The sequence below is a fragment of the Podarcis bocagei genome, assembly GCF_964188305.1.
Source record: "Podarcis bocagei genome assembly, chromosome: 5".
Taxonomy (NCBI): Eukaryota; Metazoa; Chordata; class Lepidosauria; order Squamata; family Lacertidae; genus Podarcis; species Podarcis bocagei.
In genome coordinates, this window is record NC_138129.1 from 32416513 (window position 1) to 32432756 (window position 16244).

Sequence of the window (16244 nt, forward strand, 5' to 3'; positions counted from 1 at the left end):
GAGCGACGCTCGACTCGGGCTCCTCCCCCCGCCCGGTGAAGCCTCTTTAAATATCTAGCGGCGTTTTCGCCATCGGTAGATTCGCAAACTTTTTCAATGGTCTTGTGCGTGGATGGGGCGGGGAATAAAATGCACTCTGATGTCCCAAACCCTACTGATAATTGGTCCCCCCGCTGAATTTTAAAAATGGATAGATATTACATACACGCACACGAACAAAGGCGCAACAGACAGCCTTTGCATAGGAGTCTAGAGGAGGGAAAGGGCCAAGCGAGGGTGAGCTGCTCAGGGTATCTGTCCAAAGGACAGCAGGGTAAACAAACTCTTCCTCAGTAGAAGTAGTTGTCACTTTTCCAGCTCAGGTTCAAAATAAATAAATAAACAAAAAACGCAATTATTTCCTCATAGCAACAGGAAATTCTTATATATCTGGAATGGCTTCCTGATAAAATCTTAAGCTTCCAGGTTGGGGGAGGTCACTTCTGGACGCTCGAGCCACACCTCTCACGTCATAAACAGTAATAAACGGAGACGAGGAAGAGCTGCTATTTATTGCCTAAGATGGTCATCCCACCCCTCTGTAGTTGTTATTTTTTTTTATAAGGCTACGTATACTTCGCTTTAGTAAAATTGTTCCTGTATACAGCATACTACTTCCCACGCTAACTCTGCCCTAACTTTTTGGACTTTTCTTTCTTTTTAAATGGCACTATCATGGCTATAAAAAAAAAAGCTTTATAAGCAATGTTTGGTCCTTGTTCTCAAAGACTGTTTACAAATGAGAGAGGAAAAACTCTGGCTGATTAACCAAATCAAGCATTTTAATTTAGACGCCTGAGGTAAGAAATAAGACAAACAAGGTGTGCACATGCACACGCACATGCACACCAGGCGGTTGGTTTCTATTTATGCTTGAATATTTTTTCCCAGTTATCTAGATTAGGGTGAACCTACACTGAAAAGTAAGCCATTGGCTCAGACAGTCAAAGGAGACCACCCACTATCTCAGTCCAAGATACTTCTCAGATTGGAGCAGTGCTATGGAGCCAGTGTCACCAAGGTAAGCAATGTACAATTAGTGTTCAACATCACTTCCTCAAACTACCCAGAAGAACTTTTAACTTTCTTGGAAAATAGTGTGTAACGGATTTGTGAGCCATGTTAGTTACTGCATGATCTGCAACCGTGCAAGTTCTATTGACTATGCCAACTGAAGCCACTCATAGTACTCCACCATTTTAGGTTTTGGCGGCAAAAGGTTGTAGTGTTACCCTAGTCAGGTAGATAAAATAACTAGCGCTGCAAACATGTATTAACTTAAATTGATTAATTAATCAACAAATGAGTAAATTGCTCAGTTGTTGTGGGTTAATTCTAACTAATGAAGACAAATTTTAATCCAGTAGGCTCTGACAATTAAAGGTACACATGGCTGAAGTATTCTCATTTTGGTGAGGAAATATGAAAAATTAAATAATACGAAAAGGAACAACAATAAAAAACTAACAGCCTCTCTTTCCAACAATTGGTAGCTTTTGTTTCTTTGACCATAGGTTGTCCCACATTTTCTTCAATATTTCAAAAACGTACACTTGATTACATGTAGATTTAATTTTACCACTTAATCAATTTTTCTAAAAAGATGATCAAAAATACTTTAATCAACAGCTTTAAAAACAACCCATTGAGACAGCACACTTAGAACCCAGTTATCAGTCTTCTGAAATGTGTCATTAGCTGCTTGGCCTGGGGCCTCCTCAACATACTTTCTTTCTGCACTTTGGAAGGCAACTATTTTTTCTTCTGTTCTCTCCTTTAAATATACTTGAGAGACAGGACATTTGGCTCATCAGTTGACCAGACAATTCTATAGCTTGGGTGCTATGAATTAGGGCTGTATTGGGGGAAGGGGACAAGTAGGGTGGTTTCAGGATTTAAAAACTTATTATCAGGAATAGCAGTGCTTTTACACATTTGAAAAATGAGGTAATTGTAATTGTTGAACTGAGATGGGAAGTAAATGTTCACATATCTCTGATAAATTATCAATCTGCTGTGATGGCAGGAAAAGATGTTCAGAATGTAGTCAGACTTCCTTTATACTTCTCCATTCAAATAAATCATTCAGTAATCAGGTGGTTTCTTAGTTGATACTGAATCTAGTTCAAGGCATAAAATAATGGGCTTCAGCTTCTGTAGTTTGGTAAGACAGTCTGTCCCATGCTGGTAAAAGCCACTTCAGGCCTGCTTCCTGCACAAAGAACAGCATTCTCCGGCCTCCCAAACAGAAGGGGAATCTATCAGACACAATCCATACCCATACAACATTGAGGCTGGTTGGTGAACTATATTATTATAAGAGATTCTGGATAACAAAAGAGGTTTTACAACATATAAACATTTATGGGATGAAAATGAGATTTCTGCTCAAGTCAAACACTGCATAACAAAACATTTAATTGTTTTTATATTGTGGCTGTCCTATATCCAAAGGCTCAGCATTTGAGGTCCTTATATCTTGGCCAATCTGTTGCATGATGCAATAATCCAAACCTCCTACAGTTCGTTTCACTCTGAAATACATTGTTTCTGTTTCTTAAGGAATACTGGCAGATTTAAGAAATAAAGACATCACTATAAAATATTCCTAAGAGCACTGGAGAGCCAGTGTGGTGTAGTGGTTAAGAGCGGTAGTCTCGTAATCTGGGGAACCGGGTTCGCGTCTCCGCTCCTCCACATGCAGCTGCTGGGTGACCTTGGGCCAGTCACACTTCTTTGAAGTCTCTCATCCCCACTCACCTCACAGAGTGTTTGTTGTGGGGGAGGAAGGGGAAGGAGAATGTTAGCCGCTTTGAGACTCCTGAAGGGGAGTGAAAGGCGGGATATCAAATCCAAAACTCTTCTTAAGAGAGTTTTAGAAGCCTTACATTGGAAACAGTTACTGACACCCTTCACCATGGCAGTTTTTTAATTGAAATTCTCAGGATCTAAACAGGTGAAACCAGCACTACATACTTTATTTTTGCTAATTAGATGTGCTGTGCAAATTCACTATGGGATCTACATGAATCACTAGATTTTAAATGATGAAACTCTCTTAGTGTCTTCTGGTCCTTGAGCTGGAAATAGCTCTAGTTGTGTAGCTTGGAAACCTCCATCCAGCTGGGTGCCAAAACAATATGGAATGTTAATGTTAAAGAATATTTGAAAGCACTGTCTGATAGAAGGATGGCTTAAAATAGTATTATGGTTTAGTTTGCTGAAAAGTATGTAAGTACTGTATTGTGCAATTAAATCAAATCTACCCAGTCATAAAAGTAATGCATAGTTTATACAGTGGGGCTTCTTGGGTCGTATGGGAAGTAATATGAAAGAAAGATAAGCTACAGGCCAAAACAGTGCTCATGCTGAGAAAAAGGCAAGTCATGTTTAGTTCCAAGTCAAGCAAAACAATCAGAAATAGATTTCCTAGAAAAAAGTATATACAACTTTCGCAAGGCTCTGCCAATATTTTTAAAAATGCATGATATAGGCACTAAATTAAAAAATTAAAAATCTGACTTTTAAATCTATTTATCATTTTTTACAAGCACAGACAGTTTATTTTAATAGCACATTTGATGAAGCATCTATGTTTATGTGAGTGTTCACGAAATAAGTGGGAAATCTGCATTTGTTCTCGAAGATGATTATGGGGGGGGGGGGGGAATAAGTAGCCATTGATGCCTTTCATTGTAAATAAGCCAGAGTAGCTCCATCACTGCAAAAGAGTCACACATTAAAAGTCAAAGAGAAACCTACACACTCAGACACACACACATTAAATAAGAACAAGGTATATAGCACATGCTGACAAACTAAATAAAAGTTTAGTCTCAACCCTGTTCCTTACGAGTGTAGCTCTGGCAAATAATCTTTTTATATATTACAAATAGACTCCAGAGAGAGAGACCTGCATCCATTCACAGTAAGGCTTTCAAGATATATGAAGTTTTATAGCATTTGTATTTTAAGGATTTAGGGCAAGTACATGTTTTCTACTAAATAAAAAGTTAGTACTTAAAAGGTTCAAAAATATATCAAGTGATTTTTTTTACATAAATAAATTATATTGATTTTGGATTTAACAGCTGAAAAAACCTCTCTGCTTCCACTGGAGGCAAAACTGAACAAAATGTTAGTTAAACAGATAGCAGCATTTCTAAGAAATCTGTCAAGAGTGATACAGTATCTGTGCTACAGGGTGCTATTTAAATAGGGCCTATGTCATATTCAATCTCTTGCAATAGCATAATCATAAATTGTTGAAATTGATTCCAACCCAGAAAACTCAGAATAAATTCACTGCAACATACAGACTTAATTTTAGTTCATGGGTAACAGACTTCTTTGAGATGCTAATTGTAACATGTACATACTTTATAATCCCAAATGTATAAAAGACAATGAAAAAAGCATCATAAATAAATAATGCAAACTGAAATAGTTATGTCAAAACATTTGGACCATCTGATAAATTAGCAAAACTGTAACAGAAAAAAATAAGTAAAAAATACAGTAAATTGTGACAAACCAAATGTGAATCTGAATATGAGCATACACTCCGAAGCCCCTCTAATGGTCTGCCATTTAAACATCGCACCACAAAGTGTGTATTTTTTCAAGTCTCGAGCCATGAGCTATAAATTAGAACAAGCCCAAGTGAAAGAGAAGTGACATAGGAGTGGGAATAAAGAGGGCTATGTAAAGATTACCTGTGGAGGGCGTTTCAACACACTGAGCTTTGGAAGCCTACTTATGTTTTTAAAGGGTTTCATCTGAAACACTTACACAAAATGTATGTGCAGAGACATTGGGAAATACCACTGAACAGTGAATGGGATCAAGAGGAATGGAAAGGGGGAGCAAAAACGTTTTCTTCACAGTCTAATACTAGAAACAGAGGATAAACTCAAGCTTTGAAACCGTCAACAGTCCTTAACAAAAGCCCATCTCACAGCTTTAAAAATTCTGATTTCAAAAAATAACATTTCTTAGGGTAGTAGAATTGATAAAAGCCAATCCTGTTCCCTCATAAGAAGATTAAAACCAGTAGTTTATTCTTCATTGGGGGAGGGGGAATTATTGTTAAGGGCCTTTGTGAGAAATGGCTAATAGAAAAATAAAAAAAATAACTGGAAGTTATTAAGCTCCTGCCTCTGCATTAAAAAAAGAGAAAAATCATGCAAGATGTGCGTCAGTTTCTTAGCAGGAGCTGGAAATGGCCTAAAATCAAAGAAAGGACAAATGAAATCCACCTTAAACATAAAGCAAGATTTGGTTTTAGAAATATAAAAGTTCAGGTAATCTTTTCACTTACAGCAGTTTGTTTCCAAAACTTTGTAGTGTGAACAGAAGGAAATTATCTACCATTAATGCCTTTTTTAAAAAAAAAAAAGAAAGAAATGAATATATGCATTTTCAATCATTAGTTATATACTTCTGTCTATACTACTAATCTAGTAACCATGATAAAATAGGGAAATACTTTAAATCAAAAAATACACATTAGCACTTACTATAACTGTGCTTTTTACCCCAAAATACAAGATTTTTTAAATTCAGTGTCTTTGTAAAAACATCTACCTTTTCCTGTGTTTGTGTTTCCATCATTAGAGAAGCATTGTCTTACTGAGATTATTTCCCCTCTCAAACAAGTAAGCAGTTTTGGCAATCACCAAGTACTTATTTACTACTGTTTTGGAGAAGGGAAGGATGAACAGCTGGACAACTGAACAAGAAATTTCTGCCTCCCGTACCAATTATAGAACACTGCTTATCTCTATGGCAAGACCCTGCAACTATTAACATGTCACCATAGTTATCTTACCAGGAATTAGGTAGATAATATTACTTATAGAAACACAGGTTTTTTTTATGAAGGTGAAGTGGGAACAGAGGGCTGTAACAAATATTTATGGGATGAGAAACTTACAAGCCACAATATTATTTTTTTCAGAATGAAACAAAAGTTCTAATTGATATCTTTAATATCTTTGAATTCCTCTTCTTCCTCCTCCTCTGCTGGTACATCCTGTTCATTCTCTTCTGACACAGATGGTGTTTGTTCTGTACAGTTTTGACTGTTTGCATGTTCCTTGTCGGACAGTGAGAGAGTTTCTGGTTCTGCAGTTGCAAGTTCCCCTTTAGTTTTCTTCCTCTTCCGTTTCTGACTTTCTAGGTTTGTTGCCTCTGAGTGTCTGGTTTGTTGAAGGCCTGGCAATGCCATACCAATACCAGGAGAAAGAAACATTGAGGGATAGATCAGTCCAGATGACATTCCTGGAATAAGAAACGGGTTAAAAGCTACAGGACTACTGGTAGTTATTGCAGGTTCTGACTGATCAGAAAATGAACTAGGACCAGACTTATCTTCAGACAGAGTTTCTGTTTTTGCACCTTGGCCACTTTGTTTGTCTTCAGCATCATTTTCTGCATGCGACGTACCACTTTTAGTTGTGCTTGCTAATGAAGTTGGAGCAGCTGAAGTACAAGTAGTTGTCATTGATGGATTAAGAAGTCCTCCAACACCAAACATTTGTGGTACAGCAGCCATGCCTGGTAGCATCATCGGCAACATACTCAGAGCACTTTTGACATCCTCGCCAGCAGGTATTGCTGCAAATCCAGCAGGAAACCCAACCAGCCCAGTTAAAGGAATGCCTTGCATGTTTCTCATGTTCTGAAGTCCTACTAAATCCATTCCAGCAATAAGTCCATTCATGAATAATGGTCCCATTCCAGAAGAAGCATCTGCTACTATGCCAGGAGCTTTAAAAAGTTCACTCCTTGGCCTCCTTCCTCTCCGCCGAGGCCCAGCATCTCGGAGTACAGGCTCAGTCAGAATACGATTAAACTTGCTTTCAGGTAAAAAACCCTGAGTTGGAAAAGAGAAGAAATAGAATTCCAAATGTTAACACAATCACATGTGCCTTCAGCTGTGTTCTCTAGTGGAATATAAATCCCCAAGTGCTTCTCTGTGTGACAAACCAATCTGTAATTTGTGCGAAAACAAAGTCTCTGTGCTTTGCTGGTAAAATAACCAGCAACCCCCACCCCACAATCCTATACATGTCTACCCCAAAAACAAGTTCTATTAAGTTCAATAGGGCTTACTCCCTGGCAAGAGAGTACAGGATCAGTCTTAAGGCTGTGATAGATAATATGGACATTTTCTAAGGTGTAAGCCTGGCTGAACACAAGATATCCAAGTAAACATGCATAAGACTGGGCTGTACTTATAATTAATTATTGCTAGCTAATAGTTGCTTGCTCTTTTTATTTTTAAAAAAAGTGTTTCAGTTCTTTTAGAAGGGCCTTCTCAAAGAAACAGTTCCAGCCATCCTCAAATGAAGTTAGCAGGAAAGTACTTTTGGCCACTGCTCAAACTGGAAGCCTAACCAAATTGTGAGCACACAAAGGATACAAATCTGAATGATTTGGGAAGTGTGAAATGCATGGATTATGTGATTTGTTATCTTCCCTGAAATTCAGAGAGATCAGTGAAGAACAAGGGATCAGGATACATTTTGAAAGATAGTTTGTTTGCATATTTAATTCAAAAGCCAGCTCTGCATCTGCAGGTAAGCCTAGCTTTATGTATACAGCATGCTCTCACACTTAACTATCTTTCAATTGTACTGAAAAACAAACAGCTGTGCTAACTATTCAGAAAACTAATTAGAAAAGAGATATGGAAGAGGTGGAGGGGAGTTACAAGATAGATATTTCTCTGAAAACCTTTTAACTTACTGAAAGCTTAACAATGTCAGACCAGTCTGCTGCAACTGCATACTCCATGTTTGCATCAAGCCACCTTGGCAGTTCCTTCAGTGCTGGTGCCATGGCTCCCCCTAACTATAAAACACAGTAAAATGATTACTTATTTTGCAGAAAAGACTAAGCAACATTGCATAAGTAATATATGATGAAACACCTAGAGAAATCAAAGCTGAGTTGCCCACTTTTTTGCTGTTTCCAGAAGGAAAATGGTACATGGTAACTGACTGAAATCTGAGGATGTTGTACAGATTACAGTTTGTGACAATGTCCTAAAAGGATTGCCCTTACAAGCATCTGCTGGAACCTACAGATGTAAATCAAATACAGTCGTATTTGGTTCTCAAACAGAATGCGTTCCAGGAGTCCATTCAACTCCCGGAACCATTTGAAAACCAAGGTGCAGCTTCCTATTGGCTGCAGGAGCGTCCTGAAGCCGATCGGAAGCCCCACTGGACATTCAGCTTCCGAAAATCGTACAAAAACCGGAACACTCACTTCCAGTTTTCGATCGTTAGGGAGGCAAAACGTACAAGTTCCAAGGCGTTTGGCAACCAAGGTACTACTGTACAAACATAACATGCAGTCCACCCCTATGTAGATGCATTGGGAACTTTTGTGAATGTGAGGAAATATTTTCTTGTGACTGAGATATAAAATTAGCATACTGGACATCGGAGGTCACCCAAATGTTTTCTCCATGATATTTCATAACAGCTGGTATAGTCCACCCTCCTGATCCCCGTGTCCCTATTTAGGTTTTCCCTTACGAAAGAAATACTCCTCCACAATGTTTCTCATATTGCCTGGAAAAACACTGCAAGGAACATTGCTTCCTTCCAGCCAGCAGAGCGTACCCATGAGAAAAAGCTGCAGTTTGCCATGTGACACAGCAAGCTGCACCTTCCATCTGTTTGAGTCAATTCGCTGGAAGGAAGCAAGTACAGCTCCAACCAGCTATGCCCTACAGCAGGCAGCAATCCTTCCTTACCAGTCAATTTGTCTGTGAGGAATGTAGCAATCTGGTGTGAAAGCAGCAGGCTAATTCCCCCCTCCACTTCAATAAGCAGATCTATGTGGAAGTGGGGATATTCACACTTAAGTAATTCATTTGCACATACACACTTCATATGTAGGAAGAGAGGCAAGGAAAGGCAGACTTGAGAGAAATTGCATTTTCTTCTCCAAAACAAAATAAGCCAGTGAAGACAGAACTCAGCTTTGCAGGATTTGAATGCATTTAGAACTGACATTGTGCCAAATCATATAAAAGACAAGAATAGTAAAGTCTACTGCTTACCCTCCTCCCAGTACCCTTATGGACCACAGGCACGCGTTCCTCCCCCGTGAGAGAATTTATGTCCAATTTGCTAGGGTCCTTACAGCGCTGCCTCCTTTGTTTAGGCTTTTCTGAAAAGTTCTGAAAGGAATATTAGTGAAAATATAAGTGACGCTCCCTTCCAAGTAAACGTGCACAGGACTGGAATATGAGACTTGTACTTACTGTGCCAAAGCCGGGGATTTCAAGCGTGTAGTCAGACTGCTGTCTCAGCCAGTCTAGAAGACTCTTATTTGGAACAATCTTCTCTGCCTGGACATTAGTGCCTGGAACGGTCTGCGGACCTGAGGTAGTAATGGCTGGCCCATCAGGGTTAGGATTACTTGGTACAGTCTGGGTTTGATCTTCCTGAATAATATAATGGGAAGAGTGAGAAAGAAAGGCACTACTGAGATGCAGAAATAATACTGAATTTTCCAAATGTCATTGCAAAATGAACACAATATCTGATCCAGCCATCACAACTACCCTAGCTAAACCCAGGCTGCAAGAATGGCAAACTATTTCCTTGGGGAGGGGTGTGGATTTCTCCTTGATTAAGTTGCACAGGGGGCAGACCCCCACCCCCAATACCTTGACACCATTATTTAATAAGAATAAAACAAAACAAAACATTTGCACTTGGCACTAAGCAATCATTAAAGTGCAGAGGAATAAAAGAGGATGGGGATTGTTACTTACTGGCAGCCCTGTCTGGAGGGTTCTCTCCTTCAAAAATATGAGATCTATCCCTTCCACATTTTTTCTCCTGCCCCGTCTCCTCCTCATGGCAGCATCATCTCTTCGTAGACTCCCATTGACGATCTGTCCTGTGACAGGATGAATTAACCCTGCCTGAAGGATACCAGACAAGTCCATGCCAAGGGAGCCCTGCAGAGCATTCACTGTCCCTAGCTTAGGTATATTTGTGCTCAGGGAGAAAGGGGAGCTGCTTGCTGGTGACCCATCAGGCACTCTTGAGAGGTCTACTGCCGCATCCCGCCAGCCGTTTAACACGATGGAAGGGTGGGGGTGGGAAGCCACGAGCTGCTCAAGGCTCCTCTGCTTGGCATCTCTCTCCATCTCAAATTCATACGGTTGCCTGTGCTTGTGTTCATCTTTGACGAAAGTGGGCGCCAGGAAACCTTCCTGTGTTTAAAACCAGGAGTGGGTAGAAAGGCACAGTTACAACAATCTGTCCTAATGGAGACTGCATTCATAATTTTCTTTTAACTTTTAAATTCAGCACCCTTGTCTAAAAGAAATACCTGAATGTAAATATAAACTTTTTTTTAAAAGGATGCCAGAATGATAGTGTCAGTAATTTTAAGAACAGTTAAGTTGATGCAGTATTGAGCATATTTTTTTTACTTATGGACAGGAGTTTGAAACATTATACAAGTAACACTTTGCAGCAGGCAAAGACGTCTACCCAAACTCACCTTCTGGACCTGTGCAGCTATCACTCCATTGCTGAAGCTGGGTTCGGAGGCCTCTGGTTCAGTGTAGCTGTTTCTATTGCCAGTACTGCTGGATAATGCAGGAGTCGGCATCACAGTTTGTATTTCGAATGGCTGGCTGGAAGAAGGCCACTTGCCCTTTAAGATGGCATGACAGATGTTGTCTATGCGGTTGATGATCACTCGATCCTGTCAAAGAAGCAGATATGCTTCACTAGGTTGCATGTGCTGTAAATTCTAATCCTTCCAAGAACTACAACTAGGCAACATGTAAGACACACAACACTTGGTCATTCCTGTAGAAAGTGTTCATTCCAGGGTACATACCATACAAAGTTTTAAATTGACAGCTTTCAGCCAAGAAAATGACTGGAGCCATTATGCAGATACACTCTCTATTTCTGTTGCATTTTTAAAAATTGCATTTGAAAGTATGACTGGATGTTTACCAATAAGCAACACAAGCTGGAAAATAAACCTCTACAGTCTACCCTTCCATCACACATCAATTTGCTCCCTTCTCTACATCATAATTTAAAGCTACTAATGTAAGGTTGATCCCAATAATGTCCTGTTAGGACATACATACACAAACACACTGGGAGCAGTTTTAACATCAGTAGCATTCTGATGGTTATTAACTTGCCTCAGCAATATTTCAACAATGAGTGATAATAACTACACCGGGGTTCTAAACCCTGGATTGCAGGAGGAAGTCAAATGCAGAGCACCAGGATGTCCCTTTCAAAATAAGATAAAGGGTATAGGAGGGAAACCATCAATAACAGGCCTGCCAGAGGCTCTTGTCATTTAGGCTGAAGTCCTGTTAGGGCCACACACTCAGAACATGAGACCAATAACTAAAAAGAGATAAAAACATTTTTTCTTCTTCAAAGAAAACCTCAATACTTCGAAACTGCTAGGACATTTTTGCAAAGGGAAGTGCCTGGACTTTTTACAAAGAAAAGGCTATAGCCCACTGGAATCACAAACACAATGGTGTTTTTCACATTGCTTATTGAATACACTGGACAGCTATTGATATTAACACCCGTATCTGACAAAATATGACACTATAATGCAGGAAGTATAACAGAGAAATATTCAACTTGGAGAAATGCGTCAATGCTGCTTCCAAAATGTTGCTGGATAATCTATTCTACTTCTCTCAATATGTTTTCAAAAGGGTTCAGACACAAGCCAGGGTGCACCTGTGTGAAAACAACATGGTAGGTGGATCTCAGTCCCTGCGGAACATTGACCTAAAGCCCTTAATCATGCATACTTAAGCTACCAAGCCACCTTAGGCCACTCTGAGAAAGAGTAGAGTGTCTTCTCCTGCAGAAGCTGAGCAATGGTAGGTGCCCGGACATCTTGCAGGTCATCAATCTCTCCGGGAACAACAAATGTGGAACTCTTACTTTCATCTTCAGAAAACTTCTCAAAGCAATCTAGACGGAGTGGAAAACAACATGTAAGCTTCATTAAAGCATCAAATCGCTCTTTCTTTCAAAGGCATTCTGAGGCATCGATGATCTTCCAACAAAGAACACAACAGAGCTGCATGGTTCCTGGACATCTATGACACCCTCTAGAAGCTCCCATATATTTGAAGAATAGTGTCGGTAAATTTAAATGACAGAATGGCATGTGCGATTCTGAAGAAGATTGCTAATTATGGGCAGAAGTTTGATATGTTACACTAAGTGTCTCTGGAAGCTTGCAGCAACAGAATTCAGTGTTGCTACAAAACACCAGAAGAAAACAGAAGCAGTTAAATAATTCAGCTACTATGATTCAGTGGCCTAGCTTGATCCTAACCTTCAAATAGTATACATAAAAGCTCATTTTCACTAACTAACCAACCAACCGAGCCAACTCAGTTGGTAAAGGGTATAAAATGCAACATGCATGAAGCAAGATCCTATGGAGTTGAAATTTGTTAATCCGCAGCCACAGTCAGTTTTCTGGCACTTGTAAAGATATATGTAAGATGTTGATGTCATGCTAATACTGTCTTTTTATATTATACTTAGTGTCAAGTTACAATTCACCTCAAAATGAAAATTACTAAGATATGCAGGAATGTTCACTAGCAGAAAGATACCCCCCACATTACTCTACCTTGATTTTGGCTGCTTTCATCCCTCTTCTCTAGGTCTTGATTCTCACACTCTTCCTCTTCCCTCTTCATTTCATTCCCACAGAGAGGCTGTGGAACAGGACTGCCCCTTTTTTCCTCTGTGTCATCTCCCCAGGGGTCTGCCTCCATACAAACAGGATGTGACTTAAGGAGCTCCATCTGAATTGCTGACGTCTGGCTTCGTGCAGAATGGTGGTAGTGGTGATGGTGGCAGGTCTGGATCTCTTGCAAGACTGGGGTGTGCTCCTCAAGGCTCTCAAATTCAGCTTGATCGTCCTCCCCAGCCCCATGCTCACTATCACATTTGGATGCTGCCTGCTCACTCGAGATTGACTCAACCAGCTCCTTATTCCTTTCCTTCATGAATGCATCCAGAGTAGTGAGAAGACATGAACTATGCTTTTGCTCCTCTTGCACAATGGGTTTGTCTTCACCGCCATCTAGGGTCTTTAAGCAACCTCTCAAATCTTCCACAGTGTCAGCAGCTGTCTCCAAATGATCTTCCTCTTCCTCCTCCTCTTCCTCCTCCTCTTCTTCACTGTGGCTCTGACTTTGCACCGATTTCTCTTCCAAGCCCTTTTCATGCAACAAGCCCATGAATCTCTTCTCAGGATGGACTTTGATATCAAAGTTATGGAGACTGGGGCCATACACTCCTATGCTCAGGACCCCTTCCATGCCATCTCTTTCAAACGGTACTGATCCTGGGTTAGCGTACGGACTCTCCATGTGCTCAAGGGCATTACAGGGTTCCACAATAAAGCTCTTGGAGGGCTTAGTTTCCTTAGATGAGGGCTCCTGGGCTGCATTCTGACCCTCTGTTTGGTCACTGCCAAATTGCAAGTGATCCAGGTAGGAGGGCTCTCTTGTGGTCTCAGCATCACAGCTAGATAGATCTTCATCCCCATCTATTTTGCCCTCTGCTATTTTGGTAGTATTGCTACTGACATCTGTGCAGCTGGGACTGTCTCGGGCAAGGGAGCTATGTTCGCTGTTGCACGCCTTCTCATCATACATCATGCACATCAGAGAGTCAGGCAAAGAGCTCTCATCATAGTTAATGGAAATCATACCCCGGACTTTTGACATGAAATTTTCACAGCTGCTATCCTGGGAGATGTTGTCTGTCCGCGAGAGGCTATTGCCTGAGCCCACTAGCTTGAGACAGCTCTCCGTTTCGGTCTCCGGAGATTCATGTTTTCTTTCCACCTGATTGTATGAAGGGGAGCAATACAGCTTAGCATTTGCTTGGTGGTGGCAACACAAGTTTTCTGTTCCAAGGACCCCTGTCCTTTTGTGCTGAGCATAGTTTCTGTAGGCATCCAGGAATGACAACTGGGGGTCATTCATGATATAATAGTCCGTGCGGTTCAGCCCATGTTTGGCTGTACCGATGAGCAGATCCCGGTCATGCTTACCACACTCCCACCACACGGGAAGGTACAGGCTTGGACGGCAAAGCTTGAGCCGCTCGTGCAGCTGCGGACACCTCAGCACTTGCTCACGGACCTTCCGTAGCAGTTCAATTCGGTATAGGGTCCTTGCAGCACGCTCCTCAGTGATTGGTTCCACATAGATACTAGGATCAGCTGGGCCTATGAGTATAGAAGAGGGAGGGAGGGTAGAGAAAACCATCAAGGGTAGAATGTCTTTAGACTAAGGTCAAAATACTACAAGTCTGTTGCTCAAGACATTTAGCAGGGGGTTTTTAGCAGTAAAAGGAAAGAAGCAGGGTAATGTCCTCCACCATCATCTAAATTACAAGTTTAGAAGCCCCAAATAGTTCCCACTCACCATCTTCTTTCCAGTGGGGCAAGCGGCAGACATTCCTGCACATTGCAACAAAGCTATAGAAATATTTTTCTAGGCTCTCATCAGTTTTCTTCTCCAAGCGTGAAATGGATCGGAACTGGGTCCAGTCGAAAACCTTCTTCTCTGGGTCGTACATTACCCCAAATGAAGAGACAGTGCGATAGAAATCTGCTTGCTCTCTTCTGGTCCATCTGCAATGCATGGGGAACACAAATCCACCCATTCAGGAAACTTGCTTTCAAAAAATTCCATATTTTCTGTGTGTCGTAATTATGTATTAGTTCTGGTCAATCTATTTTTACTAGTTTGGGAGGGTGTTAGGGATACAATTGAACAAATGATAATGTAGCAGCCGAACAGTTCCCAGTTTTGGAGCTGGAGAGGTGGCAGGTGTCACTGTAGAACTGCTTCAGCAATCTCCCTCACTCCTGCAGCTTCAAAGTTGGGCGAGAGACTGCCTGCTCTTCACACCTGCTAGACTTATCATAGCAAGCATACTGTATTTGCTGGCTCCTGGTGTTACGAGAACATTCCCTGCCTATTGGGGTGATCTTTGGTATCTTACGTTATGCCACAATCTGGAATCAAAGCATATGGGATTCCAGTAATGGTAGGAGCATCTGCAAGCTTGAAATTACAGCATGCAGGCTATGAACCTCGGCTATCTACAGTGTTTGGGGATAAGCTATTAGCAGTTTTTGCCCATTTATGTTAAAACAGTCCTTCCAGTGCTCAAATAAGATCAAGCCTGTTCACAGCCCACTGTTTTGTATTACCTTTTCTGCATTTCCTTGTTGATAGGGTCCATCTCGTTGGCTCTCCTAAATATCTCCTCTTGCAGCCAATAACCATGGTTACAAGGCCCAATGATCTCAGGCCTAGTAGGGAGCTCTTTACGGTTGCAACGCTGATAGACAGTGACGAGACGCCGCAGTCTGGCTGTGAGGGCAGATGACACAGGCCAGCTGGATTTGTCTGGGTCGGAGCCATCCTGGGCTTCAAACATCAGCAAGGTCATTAGTATTTAACACAAACGCTGCAGAGTCCTTGAAACATCCCTACTGAATCATTAAGTACTTCACCCCACCTACATATACACGGACATAACCTGCCCATCAGTCTTCAATACCATGGTTGGGATATGCAGGCAGCATTGGGTTTCTGAGTCACTGGGATTCAAAGGTCACCTTATTTTTTGTTGGGTTTTGCTTTCTTTCCTTTGTTTTCTGAATGTTACGCCTCTGAACTATGTGGAAATGATAATCACATAAACTGAAGCCTACCCATTCTCTCAGAAGCATGCAGCCACACACCCATCCAAAGGGGAAAAGGAAGTTTGGTCTTAAATTGTAAACAAAACCCTGTTCTGCAGAAGGCTTGCCGTACACAAAAAATTCCCCTCAGCAATACAATTTCATACTCAAAGTCTGCTGAGTTTCATTGCTTTTGCTCCATGGCGAGAGGCGATATTTGTGTCATCTAACAATGCTAATAACCTTGTACCTTTTACCTGTCTAGCTTCTGTACCATACAACCAAGTCCAGATTCACATCCCTCCAATTTTTGTCTTTCTTTAAGCCCACCTGTCAGTTCTAACCACTGATCCAGAAGGAAGAACCACAAATATCCTTATGTGCTGCTGTGCATGGTAATAACAGCTGATGACCCAACCGTCCACTTGGGAATCAGTGCT

The 16244-nt window shown here is 41.0% G+C and overlaps 1 protein-coding gene and 1 long non-coding RNA gene across 9 annotated transcripts in view; one reads left to right on the plus strand and one right to left on the minus strand.

Moving 5' to 3' along the window:
- The first annotated feature begins 73 nt into the window (after positions 1-73).
- On the plus strand, positions 74-12705 carry LOC308588422. Of its 3 annotated transcripts, none has more exons than XR_014008741.1 (3): positions 74-276; positions 931-1060; positions 12112-12705. It is a non-coding gene; the product is annotated as an uncharacterized lncRNA (long non-coding RNA). The 3 variants fall into 3 exon arrangements; XR_014008742.1 differs by lacking the exon at positions 74-276 and adding an exon at positions 287-313; XR_014008743.1 differs by lacking the exon at positions 74-276 and adding an exon at positions 323-839.
- The window catches only part of CHD6 (chromodomain helicase DNA binding protein 6), a 108735-nt gene continuing 97921 nt past the window's right edge, over positions 5431-16244 (minus strand). For all 6 annotated transcript variants that reach the window (XM_081195937.1, XM_081195940.1, XM_081195939.1 and 3 more), the window contains 10 exons: positions 15328-15547; positions 14534-14742; positions 12721-14334; positions 11899-12047; positions 10579-10785; positions 9839-10285; positions 9323-9505; positions 9119-9238; positions 7792-7896; positions 5431-6916 (listed from right to left, as the gene is read on the minus strand). In XM_081195937.1, the coding sequence (XP_081052063.1) occupies positions 6014-6916; positions 7792-7896; positions 9119-9238; positions 9323-9505; positions 9839-10285; positions 10579-10785; positions 11899-12047; positions 12721-14334; positions 14534-14742; positions 15328-15547 (4157 nt within the window). In that variant the 3' untranslated portion in view covers positions 5431-6013. The remainder of the gene's footprint in view (positions 6917-7791; positions 7897-9118; positions 9239-9322; positions 9506-9838; positions 10286-10578; positions 10786-11898; positions 12048-12720; positions 14335-14533; positions 14743-15327; positions 15548-16244) is intronic.